Source organism: Mauremys reevesii, linkage group 2 (assembly GCF_016161935.1).
Source record: "Mauremys reevesii isolate NIE-2019 linkage group 2, ASM1616193v1, whole genome shotgun sequence".
Lineage (NCBI taxonomy): Eukaryota > Metazoa > Chordata > Testudines > Geoemydidae > Mauremys > Mauremys reevesii.
In genome coordinates, this window is record NC_052624.1 from 179,651,307 (window position 1) to 179,666,571 (window position 15,265).

The window sequence follows — 15,265 nt, forward strand, 5'->3', positions numbered from 1 at the left end:
CTTTTCACATAAACCAGATGATTCACCCCCTGACTTTTTACCCTAAGCCTCACCATGATAACAGGGAGGCTATACTGCGCATGCTAGACATTAGGAGAGCCCTCGCCTTTTACCTGGATAGGATGAAGGCCTTTAGGAAATCTTCTGAGCTTTGCTATCATGTTTGCAGAGTGGGACCTCCGTCTGGAATCTGCACACACTCCACAAGATCAGTTTCCTCTGTCGCCTTCCTCAAGAATGTTCCTAACTTGGAAATCTGCAGGGCAGCAACCTGGGCATCTGCGTATAACTTCGCAGAACACTCTGCGATTACTCCACAATACCATCTATTTGGCAGGGGTCATATTTGTATGCATTTTTTTTCCTCTGTATTGTTCAGTTGGTATAACTTGCATCCTTGCAGAGAACATCCACTGGAGAAAAATTGTGTGGCTGACCTTAGAAAGCCAGAAGAAACCTATGAAGACCGAATCAATGTATTAAAATCTTCTGAGGACAAATACCATGGAAGAAAAGAAGTCATTATTACAGTGGACTGTAATCTCATTTTCCTCTACCACCAGTTGTAGAACTGTGTGTGAATGGACTAGTCTTTTACTTTCAAAAATGGCTTCTTAGGAAATTTCTTGGAAAAGAAATCTGCATTCAGTTTGGGTTAAATGAACGACTAGGCCTCCTGCATATTTTGAAGCAATTTATAGGGAAGGAAACATAAAACAGTGCATTATGTTGAATCATGGGTTGTCTTGACAATAGAGCTCTTGCATTAATTTTCTCAGAATTTTAATGCATGTTGTAAAGATGGCTTTTAGTTTTCTGACCTCTTAACAATCAGGCATCAATGAAGACTGACGGTAGAATACTGTAGGGCATTTGAGATTTCTTAATATTCCTGCAAGTGACTCAATGCGAAAACCTCTTAAAATTTTATACTGTGTAATCTAAATCATCATATAGAGGGGGTAGTTAAGCTCCCTCCTCTCCCCCCCCCCCCCGGTACCCTTTTACTGGTAGGATTTCTAATAAAACAAACCCTCTTCTTAACTGCACTCACTGTATAACTGATTATTTTCCCCGGAGTGTTAAACCACCCTTTTTATTAGTTATTGGCACTATTTTCCATATTTCCATGTTTGATAACTTTAAAATTGAAGTGTTAGGAAGAAATATAACTTAGATAGTACTTGACCTCAGTTGTGTTTGGTCCCATACGGATGTTTTGGTAACTTAGGATTTATCACTGTATGGTGTTAAGCTGCTTTCCTTATTTCTATAGCACGTATGTGAGGACAGGATCCAGATATTAGCTTAGTCGCTTATTTTCATCATCACCAAAACAACTTGGGTTTCAAGGCACGATGGAGTAACTTTCTCCAGATACAACATCTGTAATATCAATATGGGCACAAAGAATTGATATTTTATAAAGATATTTTTTTTGGATTTATTAAATATGTTTTTAGCAAAAATGTTTATTAGTTATTTTTTTAGCAAAAATTTTTTTTTTTTTTTTTTATTGTTTTTTTTTTTTTTTTTTTTTTTAATTTGTTCTTAAACAGAATGGGATTTATATATATATATATGTGTGTAATATATATATATGTGTGTTCATCATTTGATACCAATTTATATATCATCATGTGTAGCTTTCAGCTTTCTAGTTATTTTTCCATAACATATTCCTTTTTATATCATATAGATTTAATTATGAATTTAGAGATGTCAGAATGTTTTAGATTATAAATTTCTTTGAGACTCTTTTGCCTTTGCCTTCCACTGAGAGGTTCAGATTCATGGTGATGGCTTTGCTGCACAGCTTCAGGAAAGTATATAATATATTGTATATCTGCTGCATTAATTAATTGCATATTATCCCTCTTTCTTTTCTCTATCTTCTCTCTTCCTCATCTCCTCATTTTCTCCATTTTTTCTCCTTTCTCTTCTTATCCTCATATTCTCAATAGTTCTTAATAATTCAATAATCATGAAATTTAATAGAGAGAGAAGCTCCAGCAATGATGTGAATGCAGTTCTTAAATGAAAAAACAACCAAAAAAAGCCTAGCTACTATAAGATTACTTCCTCTCTTTTTCCTTTCTTTTTCAAGTCAGTCCAGTCATTTCTACATTTCTTTGTTTTTGTTTTTATTTATTTTTTATGTTAAGTGATCTGCAATGAATGGTTGCAAGATCTGGTTGTATGCAACATTTTATTATCCCTTGATCAAGTTTAATGTTGCCTATATTGTTGCAATGTATATGACTGTTTGCAATGCAATGACAACAAAACATGGTTCTGACATCACATGCTGTGCATCAACCAACTCAACCTTCAGTTGTGATTGTTTTTGTACTGTGGGATGTGGATTTTAGGCTATGGGATGTGGGTGAGACTGTCATCAAAAATGAATTCCTATGATTTTTTCTTTTTTCATCCATCCTCTGTTCTGTTCTTCCTGGTGTGGTGGCTACAAAGTGCTGTCAGGCAGGCAGCAACAAGGAAACTTTGGCCAATGCTGTGATCCTTATAGGGATTAATATAAATAGGCTGCTAAAGGATGTCTACTGTCATGTCTGAGTTCAGAACCAGGGATATAAAGGCATCACTTGAAAACTAGCAGTGATTGCTGGGACCACTTAGGACCTGAAGACCTTGGAGATGAGCAATGAAGGGGGCAACATTTGCAGGATGCCTACTAGCCTTAGCAGATTGTGCAGAGCTTGCCCCAGAGTTGCAGTGGCAGAACACCTGCATGAGAACTTTCTTCCAGAACTTGGTTTGTGTTGTGGCTGTCACCATCAGCTTGTTAACTTTTTTGTTGTAAGATCTGTCAGGTCAGTTGTCATTGAGGAGGATGGATGCCATCCAAGCTGTGCCCAGAGTCAGAAGGCTCTGCAAATGAACAACAGGAGGTTATTGGGTTTACACAAGCTTTGAGCTCCCCAGATTGGGGCTGTTCTTGAGATGGTTGATGCAGCATATGGTTATTCTTGTGGTCTGTCCCTCCGTTCCCACCTGGCCTTGGCTTTCATCAGAGAAAGGGACTGGTTTTCTTACTGGCGTGGTATGGGTGGGTGATTTGGACAATGGTCTTAATAACATGGATGGGCTGAAAAGAAAAAGATGGCCAGGATCTGTAACATATTCTATTTCATTCTGGGTCTTCTAAATATTTTCTAGTTATTTTTTATTTGTTATATTTGGATATTTTCTGTTCCTCCAGTCATTGATCTTCCTTGCGTCTGCTCATTGCCTGGTGATCTGCTTATTGAGATGGAAACTCTTCGAACTAGTTGTGACAGTGAGACTTGATTTGAGGGATCAGTGATTTAAGATCGAAAGGGAAAGCTAGTGATCTTCTTTAGCCTCCAGCCTAGATGTATCTGCTTCTTATAATGGGCGTGAATTATCCTATGGATGGAGGGTGAGAGAGGGAGGGGTGGGGATGGGAGGAAGGAGGTTGGGGGAACTTTCTGAATCTTTTTGAACCTGGTGGTGGGCTGAGCAGTGTTGCTGCAGCTCTCAGGGAAAAGTGTGAGGGGGAGTTGTGCTCTGCTCTTTGAGTCTAGTTCACATCTACAACACATAAATATAAATTGGCCTCTCCTTCTTATATCTTTTATATTTAGAAATATTAGAAATATCATTGTGTGTGTGTTTTGGGAATATGGGTTATTGTGTATAATACCTGTGGCAAGCTAATATGGAGGAATATATGATATAACATGGAATATATGGATGGTGTAGGTAGAAAAAGATACTGTTTAGATAGTATAATAATGTATGAGTATAAAAAATGATGAATTTTTTATTGTAGAACATTACATGTTGTGTATTATTTACTTTACTTTACAAAATGAATGTTATTTATTAAAATTTTTATTAACTTGGCATTATTTAAAGTGTTGTTATTATTTTTTACACTGTAAACAGTTTTAATTTTAAAAGTAGCATAAATTTTTGCTGTACTGCTGTAATTTACATGTGTATGTAGCATAAGGTTCTCTCATGTTGGTAGAATGGCATGTTGGCATGTTGGTATCTTGGCTCTCTCTGGTTTTGTGTGAGTTAATTTTCTTTATTTAGTGGCACAGAATGCCTTGAAAGACCTGTTTTTGGGCAAGATTGTAATGTTTGGATCAGGTTCCATAATCTTGGATCTTGGAGATATGTTTTTGCTTTGGGGGCTGTGCAAGGATGGGGATGTGTGTGGAGGGTGCTGAGTCCTGCTAGGCTGGGAGGGACAGGCGCTGTGTCTGGATGTTTGTGAGTCCTGTCAACATGTCCCCTGAGTCGTCCTCTGAAGTCTTAGCTTTTTCTGTGTCCTTCCCTCTTCTCTTCACATGCTTTCCTTCCCTCCTCCTCTCTTTCTTTCTGTCTCTCAAGAGCTCTTCTCAAGAGCTCTTTCTATCTTATATCTTTGTTATTATCTTCTATTTATTATTTTCAGGCATTTGCTTTGTTATTGGTCCCTCAGTTGGTCACTCAAAGTTTATTATTCTAGGGGTAGTATCTATTTATTCAGCTGTAGTATTCATGCCACCAGTGATAAAACGTTGACTCTCCCCCGGCCCCGCACTCCCTTTGATGCCCTTCTTGCTTTTTGGGCTTCTTTGAGTTTTGGGTTTTGCTTGGACATTTTTCCCATTTTCAAATTTTGTTTTTTTAGAGTAGGATCATTGGACACTGGTGGGTTGAAGGTGGCAGAGTAGAGTTAGTTAAATAAGGAAAATAAGGATATGGCATGATGCTGGTGGAGGGGGTGGGGGGGGAGGGGGTGGGGGCTGGTGCATCAGTCAGAGACTTTACACTTGTAGGCTACACTTGTAGCAGCAGCTTTCTATTATGGAGCAGCAGTTTTCCTCTTCTGAGGCTCCTGGAGGCAGGGAGCATGAGCCAGGAGCAGGAGTCAGGACCTGGGGTCCAGGGGCTGGGCCAAAAAGGGGGAAGCCCCAGCCTGCCCAGCTGGCCCCACCACCCCCTGCTCACTGCCCCTTGGGCCACCTGGGTTGGCTGGGGCCTGTGGCCTGGCCCTGCCCTGCTTGCTGCCCTGGGCCCTATGCAGCTGGCCTGGGAAAAAACAGCCACAATAACAGTTGTAGTAGTACAGGTGGTAGTGGAATTTGGGTGAGAAAAAAGAAGAGGTTGAGGCCCCCTGCAATGGAGGATGTTATGCTCAAGTGTGTCCACAAGAATCAGAGGAGGATATTTTTCAGAAAGGCAATGGGCAAACCATGAAAATATGCCATGCTCCTGTGTGCCAGAATCGTGACCCCAGAGCAGGTCTAGCAGTGGAAAAGATCCACAAGCTATCTGGGCAGTGCTCCAAGATTGCCATGTAATCTCGGTGCTAAATTGGAGTATTACTTTCTTTTAACTTCTTTTTTTTATTCTTTCTAAGTACTGCAATAAAAATAAAAAAAAATTAAAATTCTGCAGTAAGCGGTGAATTTCATAAAAGTAAAAAAAATCTTTCTTTTTGAGATGTCGGTATAGCATGATCTGGTCAGTTTACCTCGTAATAACTTGCATTGCCTCAAAGCTGAGGGCAGTAATAAAACCAAGATCTAGAAACTTTTGAGAGGGGGCGGGGGGAGGGGCTCTCTTCTGTATGTGGTGGGTTAAATTCTTAGTGCTTTTCGTTTAATTTTTGCACCATGCCTTGTCTGAGTTACCTCCTAATGACTCATATTAGCTAAAAGTGGAGAGGGCATTAATAAAAGTGAGCATTAATAAAAGTGAGTCAGTTGCTTTTTTCCCCCCCGTGTATTTCCTGGTACGATAAAAAGTTCCTTTTAAAACTTTAACTCCCGTGGTGCTGCCGTCTTGGGTATGGGGGCATACTTAGGGGAGGGATAGACAACAGACACAATGGTAAGGTGTGTGGGACAGGAGACAGCAAGATGGTGGCTGAGTTAGCAAAGAGGGGGAAAATGGCTGCATTTATACATTCTTTGCCATGGCCGCCATTTTGACCAATGGGGTGTAAAAGCTCAGGAGTCAGTGAGATTTTATATAAATATTATAGTATACTCATGGTACTCGGAAGTAAGTTGCTCAAAACCCCTTTCCCATAAACTTGTATAAAAATACACCTCTTCCCTGATATAACGCAGTCATGGGGAGCCAAAAATCCCTATCGCGTTATAGGTGAAATGCCATTATATTGGGGTAGCGGTGGCAGGGCTGCAGCAGTGATTTAAAGAGCCTGGGGCTCCGGCCATGGGGAGCCCCAGGCCCTTTAAATCACTGGCGGAGCCCCGCTGCTGCAGCCCTGGTTTGTTTGGATAACTACTGGTATACTTGTGCATTGTGGTGATTCCACTTGATGACTACGCACACCTCTCCCTAGAGGGCAATGAAGTCAAGGACTTTGTCACAACAAGACCACACTGATTCATGAGGTATGACTGCCTAATCAATGATAAGAATAAGACAGGTATCTGAAGCCCACACAAGGTGGAATTGCAAAGGAAAGACCTCTGGCTGCATGCTAGCATATAAACCGAAAGGTAACAGCCAGCCAGGATAATCTTGGAGCAGTAGAAGGCACACAGGTAAAGAGGAAGGTGACCCAGGTAGTCAACAGAGCAGCATGGGATACCAGCAGGATGACTTGGCAGTAAAATTGTGTAGCATTTGCCATGAGATGGAGATGCACCCACACCTACTCTAGTGAGATGAGGCAGGATTTCACTCTCAGCGCAAACACTTCCAATGTAAAGTTGTTAATGCATATTCAAAGGCCAGATGATTTGCAACAATATATTTTGTTTGTGGACACCAAGCACTTTCTTGTGGGTCAACTTGAATTGTTTCACATTAAATTTGAAGTGTAGACAAAATGTAAATCTAGTGAAAAAACACAGCGGTCTGTTTATGGCTACCCATTTAGCAGATTACATTTTACAAAAAGAGAATTCAAATAGTTGAACCTTAACCTTTTTGTAATTCCTTAGCATTCTGAGGAATGTATATAGGTTTAAAATGCGAGTTTGATTCTGCATATAAGTTAGAGGATACTCTGATGATTTCAAATAGACAGCTTGTTCTTGTGCCATGTGATTAGTTAGAAACCTGAAGAAAGAGTGTTTACATTAAAAAGAGGGAAATATAAAAGCCTCTGAATACTATTAGGAATAGTCCTTTTTAGCATTTCGCCTCTAGTTCTATTGTCAACCTTAAGCTTTTATCCTGCTTTCTCATGGGCTGATTAAAATGATTGTATATGGTGCATGGTTAAGATTACACTGTATTTTGAAATATTAGTTCATACCGAGTCTTGCTAGCACTTTATGACTTCATGATTTCCTTCCAGATATTTGGTTTGAGGCCCAGACACTCTCACTGACCCACCCTCTTCCTCAGTCTACTCATATCAGTAGCAAAATGGGGGCTGGTTTTTGGGTAGGGGAAGAGGCAAGGAGGGAACTGCAATCTTTAAAATATACACATATCTTTGAGCTGTAGCTATGTTCTCATTCTCTCCATGTTCTTTAGTCATATTGGTTTGCAGGTTGACTGACTGCATTTTGAAGTGAGTAATGCTGCTTCCTGTTGTATTCTCACCATCTTTACCTGGACTGTTGTACCATGACATGCCCTGAGTGGGGGATGGGTAACTGTCCCTAGTTTTCTTCGTGACTGCCTATGAAACTGAGCCCCACTTTATGCCAGTGCTTCCAGTAAGTGTGGCAGTAATTGCCCTGGACAGTAGCCTAGAGTCTGACTCTACACCTTGAGCCTGGCCTGCCATTGCCTTTTGCTTCATTGTCCTTTTGTGCTGGGCCCCTTCTTAAATCCATATATTTGCCCTTAATTTTACTCCAGTTCCAAAACTATAGAAATTCTTGATATGTGAACCTTAGGGGTGCAGGATGTAACTGTGCAATTCATCTAATGAGTTTCTTGTACAAGCAATTATTCTGGGCAAAAATTTGTACTTTTTTTAATCTTTCAGTTTATAAAACACTTAATCCGTAGCTCTAGGTGCTGGATAACAAGTAAAAATACAAAAGCTTTATTATTTCAACTAATTTACATGCAGTATTTTAGTGCTCAAAGAGGAAATCAGTGTAGGTTGTGATTTGCAGTAACTAAAAGTGAGAACCAAAGTGTGCTGACTTTTTTTTTTCCCCCCTCAGTTTCACAGATGCATTGATCTGTGTTAAGGTTAACTGTTTTTGTCAATATTTGATTTCACATACTTGACTGATTTCTAGCTCATCCTTTCCTCTTTCAGATTTCTACAAGAATATAAATTAATTGAAATACTGTCTAGTTTCACGTTAGTTTCCGTAAAGACACTATGCTGAAACCCTTTAGCTTTCTTAGCAGTATTAAGTGACTCACATGGTATCTACACTAACAGTACTGTTAGTGGGGAGGGGTAGTTAGTGTGCCACTTTCTTCACCACATGAAACTACTGTCTACAGCTGTATTAAATGACAGGCCTCTTTTTGAGACTAATATCCATAGAGCCACGATTTAAGTGATATGAGGTGGAAAGAAGGGGGAAGAACATTTTTTATCTTCACAGGCAGGAGCATCTTCTGCTCCTTCTTCAGATTAAATGGAAGTTCTGACCAACATATTGCATGCAGTCTCATCTTTCAGTGTACTTGATATCGGTCTTTGATCCTGTAGTTTGACATCTTAATACTGTTCCTTTATAAAATACTGATATGAAAATTTGACTACCAGGCTGAAAAAATGTTTCTGGTGTAATTTGGTTAATTTTAAACTGTGGGTGCTTTCTTGTAGTTAGACTTCATAAAGAATCTGTCTAAATGTATGCCGATTAAATTGGTATCCTTTACACTTGCTTACAAAACCCTCTTGTCAGTTGTATTTTGACAGATTTATAATTTTCACATTGGAGTCCTTCATATATTGGGGATTATAGGCTGGCCTTGTAAATCTGATCCCTTTACATATTTAATGGAAATCTAGGTTTTTCCATTTACGTTATTTGGAATAGTTATGTTGACTGTCTTGATCAGTGCCTCAGTAATGTAAATAAAAGTCCAACTCCTGATCCCTTTATTTACTGACTGACTGCTTCAGCTTCTTTGTATCAGAAACTATGGCATTCATCTTTGAAGTGCTGAGGTTCCATCATGGATTGTCAGCACTTCAGGGGTGTGCATGGGACACATCAGGCATCACTGGAGGGAATGCTTTGCATGTAGCGGTACATGAGGCAGCAGGGAAGCAGGTAATTGTGGTGATCAGATGTGACAGGAAACCCTGAATTCCCACAAGTAAGCATGTTACATCCATGATGTACTGGTCACTTTCAGGCCATTTAGCTCATGGCTGGTTAGTAGTTGTAGTTAAAATACCAAGTTAACTTCTACTCCATAATAGAAAATTTATTTGAAAATCAGATGTATACAAAGAGAAAAATGTTAAGAACAAGCTTATTAGCATAGACTATTTTCAAACTGGCCTAGGGGGTCTTTTTTGCTTAATAGTGTTTGTTCATTAGCTACTGTGCCTTGATTGATTTATGTATGCAGTTTTGTAGTCGTGTTGGACCCAGGATATTAGAGAGACAAGGTGAATGAGGTAATATCTTTTAATGGACCAACTCTGAGTAGCTTCTGTGATGGGTTTGGTGACAGACCCCCTTGGGACTGTCACCTGATGTGCCAAGATTACCTCTGAGCCTGTTTTCCCTGTCAGCTTGGGACTCCAGAACCCTGCCTTGTTGAGCCAGACATGTTAGCCTGCTGCAACACAGACCCAGGTCTGGTCCAGGCCCCCAAAGCTGCAGACTTTAACCAAAAACTGCTCAGCAGGTCACCTATCTCCAGCACCCAGACACCCAGTTCCCAGTGGGATCCAAACCCCAAATAAATCTGTTTTACTCTGTATAAAACGTATACAGGGTAAACTCATAAATTATCCACTCTAGAACACTGATAGAGAGAGATGCACAGCTGTTTGCTCCCCCAGGTATTAATTACTTACTCTGGGTTTCCTAATAAACAAAGTGATTTTATTAAGTATAAAAAGTAGTATTTAAGTGGTTCCAAGTAATAGACAGAACAAAGTAAGTTACCAAACAAAATAAAACAAAACACTCAAGTATAAGCCTAATACATTAAGAAACTGCTTACAGTTAAATCTCACCCTCAGAGATGTTCCAATCAGCTTCTTTCACAGACTAGACTCCTTCCTAGTCTGCGCCCAATCCTTTCTCCTGGTACAGTCCTTGTCATTTCCCGCAGGTGTAAACCAGGGGTTTTCTCATGACTGGAATCACAGACTATCAGGGTTGGAAGGGACCTCAGGATATCATCTAATCCAACCCCCTGCTCAAAGCAGGACCAATCCCCAGACAGATTTTTACTCCAGTTCCCTAAATGGCCCCCTCAAGGATTGAACTCACAACCCTGGGTTTAGCAGGCCAATGCTCAAAGCTATCCCTCCCTTTGTTCTGCTCCCCCTCCTTTTATATATCTGGTACAAGGCAGGAATCTTTTGTCCCCACCCCTCCTTCTAAATGGAAAAGTACCAGTTTTAAGATGGATTCCAGTATCAGGTGACATGGTCACATGTCACTGTGAGCCCCCCTCCATTCTTCCAGGGCTGGCCGGCACATATATAGGAAGGCTTGCAGGTAAAGTAAACCCTTTACAACCTATCATTTTAGTCAGTGGGAGCCATCAAGATTCTAAACCACCATTATGACCCACATCTGCATAATTACAATAGGGTCTCAGAGTTATGCTTCATATTTTTAGCTTCAGATACAAGGATGACACATGCATACAAATAAGAGGAATATATTCAGTAGGTTATAACCTTTGTAGTGATACCTTACAAGAGACCTTTTGCATGAAGCATATTCCAGTTGCATCATATTACACTCATAAGCATATTTCCATAAAACATTATGGAGTGCAACGTTACACCTTCAGACCTGAAAGAGAGCTCTGTGTAGCTCAAAAGCTTCTCTTTCTCTCACCAACAGAAGTTGGTGTAATAAAAGATATTGCCTTTCTCTTTGATTTCTATTATGTGAACTAGCTTGAACTATTCTCAAAACCACAACAAATTGAACAGTTTGCTTAGGTTAGACACACAGAATCATAGATTATTAGGGTTGGAAGGGACCTCAAGAGATCATCTAGTCCAACCCCCTGCTCAAAGCAGGACCAATCCCCAAATGGCCCCCTCAAGGATTGAACTCACAACCCTGGGTTTAGCAGGCCAATGCTCAATCTTACTGATAACATAAGAATGATCATACTGGGTCAGATCAATGGTCCATGTAGCCCAGTATCCTGTCTTCTGACAGTGGCCAATGCCAGGTGCCCCAGAGGGGATGAACAGAATAGGTAATCATAAAGTGATCCATCTCCTGTCACCCATTCCCAGCTTCTGGCTAACAACATTCAAAGACCATGATTATTAGGGTGACTTTAATAAATGTCTTCTAAAAATATACATTTGTTTTTAAATGTGCATGCAGTCTGTGTGTGTGTATTTGGTAAAGTGATTTGTTTCTGCGTTTTCTCAAGGGATTGGTGGACCCTCCAGGGGTTCGTCTTTCTCTGGAATTGCCTTCTCTTCAGCAAAGCTTCTTTGATTCCTCCTCTTCATAGCAACAGTTACTGGCCTAGTGAAGCAAGGCCCTATTGTGAACTTGATGGCCTCCATTAGTACTTTTATATAAAAACTGAGATGTTTGCAGGAGAGGGAACTTGTTCTAAAATCATTCCTCCCTCAAGGACAAATACCTCATCCATGATGCACCAAATCAGCAAGTACATTGGAAATGTCTTTCCTGTTTTGATTGCACTGCCACTATTCCAGTTTGCACTGCCAGTGTCTTAAATGATCTCTCAGCAATTTAACTGGCACTAGATTCATTAGGATAATGTTTCTTGGAAATGTCTTTCATATATTTTTGTTCATGTATTGTAAAAGAAAGATAAGTTTTTGTGTTGTTTTGATTTTTACAGTTACATGGGAATTGGGCTTTCTGCTCAAGGTGTAAATATGAACAGACTACCAGGTACGTTTAATGTTTGTGTTTGATTTTAGAAACAATTAAACAATATCATTAACTTAATGGTTCTGCAGTATAGTAAGTAAATATATTTTGAAATATATTTGATCCTGATGAACATCAACAGTGTGTGTTTAGCAGGGCATAATACAATATAACGACAGTCCTTGCTATTGTAGAGCTTACAGCCTAAAAAGTTAATTCTTAATCATGGTCACTGTACTTTGGCTCTCAGGGCATTAAAATCAAGGGTGGATAAAAGCAAATAAAATTAAACTCTATATTTCTTATTTTAAATAAGATTTTTTGATTTAAAGTAAATGCAGGCTTATTTTTAATAATAAATCTATTTAAAATTCGCTTTGAAATTGGCAACCTATGTTAAAGCCTCTGCTTCTTATAATCTATTAAAATATTTTAAATGAAATACAAAAGTAGTCAACAATACATGTTTAGTGCCAAAGTTTTGAAGTCAAACCACTGAAGAGGTAGAAATCACTGGTTAAGGATCTGAAACCAGTCAGTTCAATTCACTATAAATTATGCTTTATTTGTTTAATAAATGAGTTAATTTTAAATACAATTTTTTGCTTATATATCCAGAACATTTAAGGTAGTTTTATTTAATAAAAAAATTAAAATGCTATTTTTGTGCATTTTAGTTGAATTTGAATTTTAATCTGAAATCACAAGTAAAAAATCTAGTAAATAAGAAATCCATCATTCACCATTTTTTAATAAATAAAAATTAGAATAAATGTAAGTTAAGCTATGTAACTGCATAAATAAATGTTTTAGATCTAGTGTATCCTGCTATTTAGTGAAGAAAGCACCAGAGGTAGTGTAAAAGCTATATTAAGTTGGTGTGAGAAGGTGAGATTTACTTAGTGTTTTAATGGTTACTAACCTTGCTTTAGGAAAATAACATACAAATGCAAAACACAATTAAAACTGATTATTTAGATCAGTGTACCTGGTTTGCTGATTTAAATCATGATTAAAATAGCTCATTTTAAATCACTGACTTAATCAATCCAGCCTGTTAATATCCATCATACTTTTTCTATTTAGAATGCCACCAAGACACTTCAGCTACAGAATAAATACAAATCTCGTAAAGGAAGCAGTTGGGTGAAAGCCTGAATCACAGAATGCTTCCTTGCTCAGTAAATTTGTAGTACATCATTTTCTAATAGCTAACAGAGATTTCCTGCTGTAATCAAAAGCATATCACTGTTATGAGTAGAGCAGGACATCTACTCTTGTCTCAACATTGATTCCTTATCTGTTTTAAGAACGTTAAGGAATGCACAGCATGGTGCCAACCACAGCTGCTGACTTCCAATTTTCCCTGGGGGTGCTCAAGCCCTGCTCAGCCCTGGGCCCTGCCCCCACTCCACCCCGCTCTGCCTCCTCCCCTGAGCACACCCCATTCCCGCTTAGGGTGACCAGATGTCCCAATTTTATAAGGACAGTACCGATTTTTTGATCTTTTTCTTATATAGGCTCCTATTACCCCCTACCCCCGTCCCGATTTTTCACATTTGCTGTCTGGTCACCCTATTCCCGCTCCTCTCCGTCCCTCCCAGTGCCTCCTGCATGCCACGGAACAACTGATCCGCAGCGGACAGGTGGCGCTGGGAGGGAGGGGGAAGAGTTGCTCGGCAGGGCAGTCAAAGATATTCCCCACTAACTTTTTTCCATGGGTGATCCAGCTCTGGAGCCACTCACGGAGTCAGCTCCTATGGTGCCAACACTCACATGCTTAACTTTGATCACACAAGTAATCCATTGATTTTCAGGATCAGGGCCTATATCTTAATACAAATACATGGAATATTGTTGTACATTGTCAACACATTGTGACATGTTAGTATATACTTTACTGGGCTTTTCAGAGATTTTAAACTTCGCTATTTCAAATCGTATTGGCCTAGGGCCCCCCCCCCAACCTTTTTTTTAATTGCTTGGTTTTTTAAGAAGAAAAATAATAGTAATCCTATGGCTGAGATTTTAAGTGCTCAGAGGCGAGCAAAACAAGTTCGTTCTGACAGTAAACTAAACTGATCCTGTAGTGCAATATATAACATTTACTGTCTGTGCTGTCAAATGTGTCCTTATTATACATACATTCAAGATATGGCTGTTGTGGGAACCATAACTTCCCTGAATTGTAGTGTTTGAACATTTCACCTAAAATGTTATGTTAAAGAAAAGCTTCAGTGTAATACAGTAAGATTCTGATCACTAAAATAGCTGCCCTTTGAGTAGGACTGGAAATGCAGCTCCCATTTTTGAATACATAAGAAATAGGAGACATAAAAAATGCCTTTTTTAAAGACTTGGTTAATTTTAATCAAATGTAAATAAGGTTAAATTAGCCTTACAGCATCTTTAGTCTCCAGTTTCTCATGCATCCAAACAAGCTGCATTTTCAGTCTAAGCCTCCTGTCAAGAGTACAATAATGCCAGCATCCAATTAAAAAAAAAAAATCCTGAAAATTCAGGAGAGCAGTCCTGAAATTTTAGTTCTGTGACTCTTCCTTTGACAGTTACTTCTGGGTAATCTCCCATGAGTGGGGCTGTTGGATAGTACTCAGGAAAATGAGTTACTTCCAAGTAACTAGCTCTTCAGGCAGATTGTATATAGATCCACATTCCCCACTTCTTTGGAGTCCGTTAGCTGCCGATTATGTGGAATGAAACTGGGTTGGAAATGGGGTTTGAGCTCCTTTATATACCCTTGCATCAGATGTATGCTCCCTTGCAGATCTGAACATCTGATGCCTACAAGGTCACTCCTTTCCAGAGAGTTTTTTGTGTTTGTACTGAGGGAGCACTATAGCTGCTTCATTCATAAGTTTCCTTTTGAAAACAGAGGAAAGTGTGCAGTTGTGTGAAACTTACTTATTCTCCAGCTTCTCCACATGCAGAATTAGGCCTTCTTGATTATCTAGTATTAGTGACTTTTCCCCTGAATTTGGCACCCGTACATAGAATTATATGTTCAACCATTTTTGAAAGAAGTTGATATTCATGTGAACCAGAGCATTTTAATGTTAGCAGTTTGTGTCTTATGTGTATTGGTAACAGTTATTTTACTGTTTTACAGGAATAACGGTGAGTGTAGTAATCAACCTTAATAAAAAACTGCTTGGATTGTAACAAGTAAACTTTTGCTGTATGTTTATTTCTTTCCATTCATTTGTAGTGGAAACAAGTGAATAAAACTTGAAATGCTT

General features: G+C 39.2%; 1 protein-coding gene across 4 annotated transcripts in view; it reads left to right on the forward strand.

Annotated features, from left to right (window-relative positions):
* Positions 1 to 15,265, forward strand: part of RANBP9 (RAN binding protein 9) — a 59,112-nt gene that overhangs the window by 17,197 nt on the left and 26,650 nt on the right. For all 4 annotated transcript variants that reach the window (XM_039523574.1, XM_039523575.1, XM_039523572.1 and 1 more), the window contains exon 3: positions 11,977 to 12,029. In XM_039523574.1, coding sequence (XP_039379508.1) covers positions 11,977 to 12,029 — 53 coding nt within the window. The remainder of the gene's footprint in view (positions 1 to 11,976; positions 12,030 to 15,265) is intronic.